The sequence below is a fragment of the Lates calcarifer genome, linkage group LG13 (genome assembly GCF_001640805.2).
Source record: "Lates calcarifer isolate ASB-BC8 linkage group LG13, TLL_Latcal_v3, whole genome shotgun sequence".
Lineage (NCBI taxonomy): Eukaryota > Metazoa > Chordata > Actinopteri > Centropomidae > Lates > Lates calcarifer.
This window is the reverse complement of record NC_066845.1, coordinates 7847392-7860058: the sequence shown is the minus strand read 5'-3', so window position 1 is coordinate 7860058 and position 12667 is coordinate 7847392. Positions and strand designations below refer to the sequence as shown.

At 38.0% G+C, this 12667-nt stretch overlaps 1 protein-coding gene across 1 annotated transcript in view; it reads left to right on the top strand.

Moving 5' to 3' along the window:
* grid2 (glutamate receptor, ionotropic, delta 2) overlaps positions 1-12667 on the top strand; it is a 416866-nt gene that overhangs the window by 54686 nt on the left and 349513 nt on the right. The window contains 1 exon segment of the mRNA XM_018668844.1: positions 2571-2726. Coding sequence (XP_018524360.1) covers positions 2571-2726 — 156 coding nt within the window.

The following is a 12667-nucleotide window of genomic DNA, read 5'->3' as shown; positions in this document are numbered from 1 at the left end:
GTCTGTTTAGCCCTCACTCTCATCTACTAGGTTTTCATTTCTGTGTTTCTGTATGTGTGTGACTGGATTTCAATCACATACAGGTTGCTGATAAGTCACTGCACAGGTGCACCAGTTTACAAACAGAGATAGAGAAGAAAGAGTAGTGGGAAGAGCGAGAGAGAAGGAAGAAAGGAATATTACTGATTAATAGCTGCAATTCAACAAATATTCCACTTTAGCTTTTAACATATGCCAGGAAGCATTAGTGAGGTTACTATGGCAACTCCTTTGTAAAAGCAAGATTAAAGAAGCTATTATATACTTTTATTAATTAGTTTCTGTTGTATATATTCTGAAGTACAAAAAGCACTGATCTCAAGTGCTCTGACTCGTGTGTAAACAAATGTTTCCACCTTTTGTCTGAATTTCCTGTCCAGAACATTAGTTTAAAGCCATATACACATCCTCTAATCTCCTCTCCGCCCCTCTCCTCTACTCTCGTCTCCTCCATGCATTTGTCCTCTAGACATACACAACCTGACATTGCCCTCCTGTGTCACAGAGCTAGTTAAAATGTGTACAAATCCTTCCCCAGCAGTGTCATCTTCAAGCTGATTGGAACCCCATTCATAATTTATCTCTAATGGAATAGTTAATGAGTCTTTGTGATTCACTCTTTATCGCTTTGTCCAGGCCTGTTTGTCTCACCTCATCTATACTGCATGATTATAAAAACAACCAAGAGTCAATCAGTAGGAGGGTATTTACAGTTGCCAAATGCTGATGGGTCAAATTATTGAAGGATACATATTTCATGAGGCCTTTATAATGAAGAGACAGTTAGCATACTGTTCCTATCTGCCTTCAAACAGCAGCTGGTTTTGAATTTGGTGTGTATATATATGTGTGTGTGTGCGTGCGTGCGTGCATGCGTGCAAGCAAATGCTGTGTTGAAGTGAATTGTCCCTCAGAGGTTAAATTTGATCAACAGTTCATGTGGAGAAAGTAGAATCCAAGTTATCAAGATTAATGCTGTCCACAAATTCTTCTTCTTAGATGTATTGTTTTAGACTCTTTAATTACATTGTAGTAACCTGTACAGGGCATAAGCTCCACATTTTTTCAGCTAATTAAGCAGGAAAGTGGGGTTTCTCAGACACATCCCTTGAATTAGAATACCAATCTTATCACATTAAAGTGATATATATACTTTCAGGGTAATTTTATCTGCATGTTGCATGACCAAGACAGCATATTTTCTTCAGTAAGTTTGGCCTCTGTGGGAATTCAGACCATAACCTTTGTGGTATTAGCACCAGAGTCTGCTCATTGAACTATACACAACCAATTACAGCGACAGTCTTCTAAATGTGGTATAAAACAGCCCTCAGCCAATATAGCCTCCCTAGTTATTAATGGAATTTGCAACCTGTGTCTCACACACATGCACACATCCACACACACATACACACTATACAATATGAGACTTATTTTCTGGTCAGTGAAATACAGTTAGTAGTGCTTCACTGCACTGGCTTACACAATTAGTGGTCCAGTGGATTCAGGGGATAAACTGGGTTGAAATGAGAGGCTAAAGGGGAAGAAAGGGAGAAAAAGATAACACTTGGTTAATTGTGTGTAACGGACCAAAAGTAAAGACCAAATCTCTACCAGCCAGTCAGTTCCCATGTTGCCTCATTCTGTTGTCTCACGAACGCAACAGGTTGACATTTCTTTTAATGACTAATTTAGTTTTAACTAGTATGAACTTTATCTGCCACTACAGATACTGGCACTCACCAGTCTTTTTTTCTTCCGTTTCCCTTTGTGCAGTAAACACTGGCTGAGTCAGTGTGCCTTTGGGCAGTGTTTGACCTTAGAATGAACACTGGTGTTGACCCATTCCCCCCTCACACCCCATCTTTCTGAAGCCGGGTGACAATTCAGGGGCACAATACTTAAAGCCCACATTTCTAGTCATAACAAATCAATCGAAGGTTCCTTTTCAATGCAGCTTTCTTTTTCTCAAGAGAACACAACAAGAAGTTTAACAGCCCTCAGTATCTCATAACCTATTACAATCTGGTCAGTTGTATAAAGGTAGTTTTTGGCAGTTGTTCTAAAGTCCAGAAAGCTCAAGTGACCCTCTCATATTTACAAAATGTAGTGCTCAGTTGGTCATTAGTCACTGGTAAATACAACATTTAAACTAGATCAGTGAAAACATTCTCTGAAGGATATGGATAATGGAAGCTGGGTATAAATCCTGTTGTTTCATCTTTTTACCAGCTGGAATATATTGTCACTGCATTTTTTCTACTATCTAGCTGCTTCTTGGTGGCAAAACTGGAAGGTTTTTACTTTACAATGCGCAAGAACTGCCAAAATTAGATTTGCGTTGCTGTAAAGCTAGACCATTTGGGATGGAGTAGGTTTCCTGGCCTTTGATTCTCTGATGAACTCATCTTTGTGGGCTGCATACTGTTGCCCCTGGTATTACTATATTTCTGTCCCTACCCTGTTTTCTATCCCAGTAGTACTCTGATACTGAGTAATAGCTTCCTCTTTTCCTCTCTACTTTTCAATAGGTGCCATCTTTGATGAGTCAGCACGGAAAGATGACGAGGTGTTTCGCCTTGCCGTGGCAGATCTCAATTTGAACAACGAGATCTTGGAGACAGAGAAGATCACCATTTCTGTGGAGTTCGTTGATGGAAACAACCCCTTCCAGGCTGTGCAAGAAGGTAGGATGATAATACAATGTTGTCTTTAATATGTTAGCCTAGAACAACAGCGGCCAGCAGGTCTATCAATCAAGTCAAATTTCTCTTTTTTTTCCTGTTGACATAAAAGCATATAATCCCAAGTCTTCCTTAACTGGTCATTCCCATTGTCCTTGAACAGTGTATTTACTATGGATACTTGGAGTAGCATCCAGATCTCCCACGTCCTGTCTATACTCTTTATTACCGGCTCAATAAATTCAGAACAGTCAGGCACGGGAAATGAATTCATGTTAAAATACAGCATCAAAAAACTGGCACAAAATCAGCCTCTGTCTTTAATGTTCCCAAGTTTTTCATGCATGGGTTGCATGTCCTCTGAGTTGACCTGCATCAAGCAGTCAGCTGAGGATGGGGCAGAGTATTTTTTATGTTCTCTTCTCTTTGTGTTTTGGATTATGTTGATGTTGACAGTCAATTTATTTCATGCAAATAGGGTTTGGACAAGAAATTGACTCTGGAATGTTGATATACAGTATAGGTAATCAAATAGCGGATACATTTATCTGCACGGGTCATTTTCATCCGTGTGTACATAGAATTGAATATGCCAAAGCATTCCTGTCAAAGAGTCATATAATGTTGCTGCTGATTCACAACCAAAACCAACAGGCTTGATTTTAAATTGAGCATTTAATGTGAAAGAAATGTGTGTAATAAAGCTTCATGAGGTCAAAAACCTTTTAGTAATGCTCTAGTCCAACAAATATCTTTGATATCCTTATCTGACTAATTCAGCAAAAGACCTCCAGGTGTAGAAGTGCAGCATTAGACATTACACATGAGGAGCAGTTTTGTTACACATATTTAATGAATCAGGTCAGCAGTGCAGTTAAGGACTACAGTAGCTCTTTATTATTTTAGTTAGTTTCATTCATCATCACAACAGGGAAGTGAACACATTAGCTGGATAGATTTATGAAATTTTACCAGATTTACACTACATATACACTATTTATGTCAACTAAAGTAATATGTAATAGAAAATAATGCTATTCAGTTTTGAATTTATTGCTAATCTCTTATAGATAAGCACAATTTTAAGAAAGTCATTAGAAAAAAAACGCATGTTATCTGTAGCATTTGTTCATTGCATCTCAAAACAAAGGACTACAAGCTGTTTAAGCTTAGTCCATGAGAGCAGCTTTTAGTTTGTTTGCTCTGCACACATCTGCTAGCAGCAGTCTTACTTGCTATCAACACACTCTGTGCAGGTTAAACATAGCATTGCAGGAATAATGATAACATAGAAATGTCATTAGTAGTAGGCAAAGTAGGCAGAAAGAGAGAGGGAGGATGAGTATGTGTGGGTGGTACTAGCTGTCACTGTGGCATTACAGTGATCAGATTTCACTGTTGCAGGGCAGGCACAGACACAAACACCAATCATAACATAGAACATACAGTAGAAATATCTAGTCACACACGAAATACGTGCACATTCAGCCTGGCAACACCAATTCCCCCCCTTTCCCAACTTTGGAAATTCAAATAAATAAGAGCTGAAGTTGTTCAAAGAACATATTAGTTTCTTCTTAAAACAAGCTTGTGTACGTCTCAAAGTGAATGTTGGAATCATTTTTTATTGGGTGTATCTTACCACCACTAGAAGGTACCATACTTTTAGTGAAGAATCACTGTGAAGTGTATGGTGGTCATAGATGATAAGAAGCTAACTGATCACATGTTGACAAAACAATAACTCAGTTCTTCTTTCAGCGACACATTCTGAAATATTGCAAATTACAAAATGCAGCAATAAATTGGAACAACACTCATATTGGCATTGCCTGCATGGCTAATGACGATACAGAGAATGTGTCACACACATTCTTTTCATCTACACTGTGTGAGTGGCTAATTAGGGCATTTGTTTTGTGGTTGATAGTCATCCAAAAGCTTTTGTGCAGTACGTGAAAACAAACCATATTATATTCTTGATGCTCTCTGTGAGTAATGGTAATGATTTTCTTCCAAAATGTCACTGTTGACTCACATACTTGTTTATATCTTCAGTGTAGGAAGGAATGTTTTCTATAGACCATAGCAATTCACAAAATAATACAGCTTGAAATAAACCAGTTAATTGATGCATTAATGCAAGAAACAATATTGTAAGTAATGACAAGCTTACTGGTCCAACATATGGACCATCATCCATGATCAGAGAAACATTGCATTGAATGTTACGTTTCTAATGGGGCAGTTAGTATGTTGGCACAAAGTAAAATGGGATGATAAAGTGATCATCACCCAAATCTCTCTCTCTCTCTCTGTGTATGTGTGTGTGAGTGAGTGGGAGCTTTTATGACTGGCTGGCTGCCTTTAGGAATCAATTCATTCAGAATAAAAAAGAATTAACCAAAATACAGAGGGCATGAGCAGAGGCTAATGAAGTACTTACATATTGGTGTGATATGGCTGCACATTGCTCATGTTGCTTTTTATTTAATTCTCTTCCTCTGATACTCATGCTTACTTTAAAATGATGCCATTTAACAGGGAAACAACATCAAAGCCATCAGTCAGCCTCAAAGAGCAGTCCATATTTATTTATATTTACCTTTTATGCATCTATTATATTGTACAACTGTGGCATATAGCAGACATCTCAGAAATTCCCTGTGCGCCATAAAACCTATCTTGAATACAATAATGAAGCTTGATATGGGACGAGATTCAATAAACCAGATAAGCCATCTACTATACATACACATTTGTGAGTGACTATGAACACATTATTGAGGCCTATTTTTGAGATACGGAAATGTGTGCAAATATTACAGCCTGTACTGCAAAGCCACAAAAGGAGATTTACATCATGGTAGGATGGGCAGTCCTTCTTTCAGTACCAAATATCTCACTAATCTTAATTATTATGTAAAGAGTGAAGAAAAACTGACTACCTACTACTGACTACCCAGCTTTATATTAAAACCTTTTTTGATGTTTGATGTTAGAGAAATGGTTAATCTTGATAACCATATACCATTCTCTCATTAAGATAAACCAAAACCAATTCATTAAAACTATATAAACACAAAGGCACATTTATCACAACATAACGACACATAAAGGAAACATAAAACATTAAGGAAAACATAAAGAAACCTTATATAAGCCTTTGCTGAAAGAGTGCAGGAAAGCGCAAAGAATGTATCTGTAAGCTTGTTTGCATTTTAATCAAACAGGCAGTAGGCTGTATGTCTGTGGCAAACAATGGTGGCCAAACACTGAGTGTATTTCTTTCTCAGAGATTAGCTTGGAGGACCTTGTGTGGCTGTAATGTACGTGTATGTGTGTATGTGTGTTTGTGCATCTCTGAGAGCCTTGTTAAGGCTGTTGCTTTGATATAAGGGCTCTGCATTTTTGTTCGGTAGTCAGGCTGTAATTCTTTGAAGTCCTAACCTGAGTATTTCTATTATCTGGGCTCTCTGTGCATGTAGGCTAAATGTCTGTGTTTGTTTCTTCCTTCTTTATTTTGGGGACAGGGAGCAACCTGCATCTCAGGTCTCTTATTAAGAATATCAGCATTGAGTGAAATAAAGACAGTGAGCTAAGAGAGATGTGACAGCGCAGCAGGAGGCAGCATTTGAATACTTGCTCTCTGACCGAGCAGACTGAGCGAACAGCATGTTCCTGCAATATGTGACGTCTTTTTTGTGTTCCTTGCTTTTTTGTATTTCTTACATTTCTGTGTATTTTGAGTTGCCAATTGTGCCAGATTACTCTGCAACTTCTTGTTGTAAACTTTTTTTCAGTTCAGGAAATGCATTTTTGCTTGCAGTGCACATTCTCTTTTAGCAATCTCATACATCACCTTCATAAATATAGACACACTCACAACTTAATGCCAGGTACTCCACTGTCAAGTACTGTTTGCTGCCACAAAAATAGGGAGACAAATAGGGAGAGTCTGAGTTAGTTTCCCAAAAGCACATAGTATCTATTTGTAGTACTGGATTTGTTAAGGGCAGATCAAATGCCACAAATTCTTTATTGTTTTGTTTTGTTTGGGATTTACACCAGCTAGTTTTTGTGACAAACTGACTTTGTTTCTCACATCTTCCCTTTTTTCATCGCTGACTGATAAACTCCTGCAGGCCTCCAAGTCCCTCAGTCTGTTGACTGGCCTGTCCAAATTTGTGGGTGGTACAATGAATACTGCCCTGTCTTCCTGTCTTCCTGGTACTGAACAGACTGCCTGACTCATTTCCCTGCCAGTCTGCCTGCCGGTCTTTCTGTTTGCCCGTCTGCTTGTGTAGTTAGCTGGCTGATGAATTGATTACCTGTCTCCCTATCTGCCTGTCTATCTGTGTATTTGTCTAGCTAACCGGTAACCTGGCTGGCAGATCAATTGTCTTTGTCTGTGTCTGTCTCTCATGTATTATAGTTTCAGTTGCTTTGTTTGGTGCCCTTTAAGCAGAAACAAAAGACACTTGGTTACATCACTTTAAAAGAGTTCAGTATCCTACAAAATCTAAATACTTTAAGTTATTTTTTGGGCTTTATACCTTTATTTGATAGGATATTGAAGATAGACAGGGAATGGGGAGAGGGAGTAGGGGAATGACATGCTGGCAAAGGTTTGGCTGGATCAGGAGTCAAACCAGGGACTTGTTTCTCAGGGCACTGGGGCCCATGTGGTACGCGCCCTAACCATTTGGCTGTTGGCTATTCTGTCAAGTTATAAAATAACAGATTTTACCTTCCGTGTCTTAGATTGTGCTTACAAGACATGCCAGTCAGTGTTGAAAGCATCGGTAGAGGAATCAAAAATGTTTTTGGCTCTGATGGCATTCATTAAAGGATTGTTATGATGAATCAGTTGATAAACTAAAACTGTCAGAACCTGCCATGGTCAGTAATATGATTCGTAGCAATAGATTTACGTGCATGAAAGTGTATAGGGCTAATTTTGTGCACCTCACTTTTCTTTCAGTTTGTGCTGGCAATCTCTGTATAATTAGCACCACAGTTTACTCAGAGCTCAGTAGGTGTAATTCATTGGTTGGATTAGTCAGAGGTCAACAAGCTTACTAAAAAGAACAAAAATTCACAACATGATAATGTAGCATAGAAATACTCACTAATTAAATAACATGCTTCCAAAAGAAAAAAAAAATGTAGCCTTTAGAAATGAGCAGTGCAGTACATAAAGCCCTCTTAACTGGTATGGGTAAGTGTGAAGAGGAGAGAGAGCAGCAGGTTCAGCCGGAGCTCAGAGTGGAGGGTGGAGTGATGATGTCCCACCAGAATGTGGAGGTAAATGCAGCCAAATGATCAAAAGAGTACAACTGCTAGCTCATAGTGATTTGTGTTTACAAACTCATTTAAGCTTAACAGGCATTACTCCAGGACTCCCCATCCCTTTTGTGTTTGTTATAAAACAGGCAGATACAGTATTGGGTTCATGATCAAGGATCCTTTTTTGAATGAAAAAAATGGGGTAATTAATAAAATGCAAGTCTGTTCAAATTTGGGTTCTCTCACACATTCCCTGCTGTCACTGAAAGTTCTGCAAAATGACAGTTAGTTCAACCTTCTTTTACAAACCATGACCTTCTTTTTTAAAACACCTGAGGGGCTTGGGTGTTCCACACAAAGTGACCCTTGCAAATTCAGTTAACCTCAGTAAATCCAGTGAAATGTAAACCAGTCACATACACACAAAAGTCTCAGTATTTGAATGACCCTGGTTACAGAAGCTTTACTAAAACTGACCTTCCATTTGAATAAATAATTTACTTGAGGTTCAAGTTACATTACTGAAATGTTGAAACGTAAAAATTATTTTAGCATTGTTCACTGTCTGACTCACACCTAGATATGATACATATAGCACAGTGACAGAAAATAATACATAAATAATAATCAGAGGACAAAAACACAAAGAGGATCATATTGCATCACTGCAGCACTACATTAGGACTGCCCTCTGTTTTCTAAAAAGCCCCCTTAGCCATGAAGCAATAGAACTATTATACTGAAGCGTGTATTAAAAATTGTACATCACAATAACCATATCTCTAACAATTCAGACAATATTACAAAAAGCTGCCCAACTAGGTTTTAATTTCAAAGGGAATTATCTGTTTAAATGCTTCATCCAGATGATTTACTGTGCTCTCTGCCCCAAGGGCTACGTGTGTGTGTGTGTGCACTTATGTGTGCATGTGTGTGTACAAAATTGTCTCAGGAGTGCGTAAAGGGGCTTGAATTAAATCACATGCCCTCTCTCCCTCCTTCCCCTTCTTCCTCCCTCACGGTACTTAATTGTGGATCTGCTCCTGTCACTTATATTCACATTTCACTCCTTACATCCTATCCACCTATCTCCATAGTAACTGGGCTAGACATTACTTAGGGAAAGGGTAGAGCTGTGTGTGGTATGTGTGTGTATCTGTACGCATGTGTGTGTCTGCCCATTCATGTCTCCATCGATTAAAGCGATGCGAATCACCTAATTGGATAACCGTCTATGGAAAGGTGGGGGGGCGAGGAAATGGAGAACAGGAGGAGACCACAGGAGGGAGGGAACTCAATAGTTGTCTCAGCTTATTTTTCATCTCAGCTTAGTCTTGACACACAGGGCACACAGCTGCATTTATGCACACACACAGAAAAAAAAGTCTCACACCATCACTAGAAGGTGTGAAAACTGAAAACTACACAGTACCTGTACCATTGTCTCTGTACATTGGACATTGTGGATTGTCCCCATCAAAGAGAGGCAGTTCATTTTTACCATTAGTTAATATACTAAAGAAATCTGGATAGAATGCACATGAATAACTTACGTAAGCATATGGTTCCCTCCCTCAGTTATCATAGTTATCATATCAGTTATCAGTTATCATAAGTTACAGCTGTGCTGCAAAGCTCATGATTATTTGTTTACATGTTGCTGATGTTAGCTGTAGTGTAAATGGCTGCTGAGAACATTCAGCACCATGGACAGCACCAAACATCAGTCAGAGAACCTTGCCTTGGACATCAGAAAAGATTTGTTGCAAACAGTGAATGGACAGAGACAGTATTAAATGGCTTTCTTTAAAGCTCCTTTTTTTTCATTTGCCAACTTTTAACATTTACAAGGACATGATTCTTTACTTAGTGAGAGACATTAAACTAAAAGTGCTGGTGTAAGTAAATCTTACAGTTTGGTCAGCTCTCAGAGGATTTTGGTGACACTGTAAAGGCATTGAAGTGCTGCTCTTGTACAATATTCAACTCTATACTATATTAAACTTTGTAGACAGAGTTGTGAAAACACACATGGAAAACTTCAAAAGTAAAACAACAAGGGAAATAGTGGCATAAAGACATAAATGAACATTTTCCTTAAAATATTTGCCTGTACTAATGTCATACAAAGGATTGTGGTGAAAATCTTTCAGCAGCAGTGAAGATTAATTATAAGGCCTGCTAATACAAAATGGGATGAGTATAAAGATGATAATAAAATGCTCCATCTTCTTAAGTTCTTAATTAAAGTTTCAATGGATTAGAGTGACTGAAATTTATATTTAGAAGATTTGTCGTCTTTTCAGTTGATCTATTTTGACACAGTGGAACTCGTTGTGATACACAGAAATCATGTGGTATAGTGCTAAAGTCAGCATGAAGCAAATGCCTCAAGGGTGCAAGAAACACTTGCATGAGTGTGAGATGAGGATAACTAAATCAGACTTTGTCATGTTGATGAGCACACTGTGATAATGTAAACACATGAACTAAAACAAAACGTCATAGTTAAAGGGCACTGGGCAGCACTTTTTTTTTTTTTTAAATATATACTCTTTATCCTGAATATAGATTTTTACATTTCCCCAGAATATTTCTCTCTCCCTGTCCTCATCTATTTTTTGCAGCAGGATTTGCATTCAGAATGCAAAGAAATGGAGAACCTCAATTCTGTAATCAGGGCATTTGGATTTTTTTCCTCAGAATTTCACAATGTTAGATGATCTTCTTTGCTCATAAAGCATTAATGTGCCATTTAAAAGATTTAGAAGACCCCCCTCCTTTGCCGGAGTCTCAGTCTGCAATCTAAACATAAACAAGAGCGTCAGTAACAACAGAGAAGTCAAAGCACTGGATTGGAGACAAACAGTGGCTTCAGAAAATGTTCAGACCCTGTCACTTTTTGCACATTATTGTGTTATAGATAGTCATTTTTGCACTCAGTAACCCATTGTGACAAAGTAAAAACATGTTTTTAGAGATTTTTGTAAATTTCTGAAATAACCAGCTAGAATCTGAAAGTATTCAGAGTCTTTGCTGTGGCACTGTGGTGGTCTTGTTCCAGTTCATTGATCACTAAAGGGTTTATGGATGGCTTTCAGGTCTCAACCAACCTACAGACTGTTGAAAATGGAAAGCTGTCAAACCAAACGACTATGGGAATGTGTTAGAAAACAATAGTAAACAATAATAATAGTAAATAATAATTAGTAAACAATATGAGCATCCTTTAAGCTACCTGACACAAGTGCTGTATTTCCCCTCTCATCCCTGAGAAGAAATAAAAAAGTGTTTTTAGCTTGATAGATGTTAAACTTTCTTTACTAGCCAGTGTTGATTTTAGCATTTTGCTGTTTTATGCTTCCATACAGCTTAACGTGGCTAAAAGCTACAGAGTTGTTGATATTCAGTGGTTCAGCTTTAGGAATGATTATTTGCATGACACATTGTCATTTTATTCAGTGTTATTATCAACTGTTGTTTAATGCAGGCTAAAAATTACCATAATTGAGAGCTTATAATGATGCCCTCTATTTACAAAATATTTTGTCCATGGAAGGAGAGAAGAAAAAGGCTTGTTTGATTAGCTGTAATGCCTGACTTTGATGGAAACTCATTTAAAGCCATTTTCTTATTATACTAAACCAAATCCTGACTTGAAAAATGCAGTATTTTCAACAAGCTCCCCCTGTTGGATCTGTGGGCTCTATAGTGAATGTTTCATCAGCGTTATTTCATTTATTTTTAATTAACACAACAAGGATTCAGTGTCCTCCAATGGCACGACTCGGAGGACACATTCAAACTTGTTAACTGTGAAGGAAATTGCTGACTGTTTACTGGTCCTGGTTATGTGTATGGGGGGGGATTAAGTCACGTTAGATCACAAAGTGGCAGAAGTCTGCTTCCCATTTCCAGCACTTGCCCTGTTCGCTTTCACAAAGTTAGACTTTACCTTGGAATAAATTATGACCTCAAGTATCTAATGAATAAAGTGTTGTTTTCTTATTAATGTAAACTGTTGGTTAATTTGTGGAAACTGTGTCTGCATTTATCTATTTATGTATGAGACCTTTTTGTCAAACTCTTGAATGCACTTGTCTGCAGTAATACAAAAGAGACTGTCTGTCTGACTGAAAATGACCAGGTTTGCAACAGTGAAGCCTCTCAGGAAGGACTTCAAATTCAAAACAAATCATCTGTCACATTCTTAGCAATACTGTGGCTTCCTCAGACTAATGAGTGGGCTCTACCAGTAAGTCCAGTATTATTTATCTTATATATCACATTTATTGGGTAGTCCATTTCCAGACTGTGACTCTAAAACCTTCATCTATGGTAGCATTTTAAAACTAGGGTACATTTATGTTCCAATCCAACACCAAAACACCTGTAGTCATGTACTGCAAACCAACTGGTTTATCTCTTTTTTTGTGTGTATGTATTCGTCTGCCTCTCAATATCACACAGTCACTTCCAGCTCCACACTATAATTTGACACGTACAAAGCAGACTTACACTGACATTAGCTACCATGGAAACTGGGGCCAATATCATTTGGTCTTGTGCCTAAATAAGTCTGTCTTTTGCCTCCATATTCCATGTTTCAGTCCATCCTACGCATCTTTATGTCTTCATTCTCTGATGTGAATGCA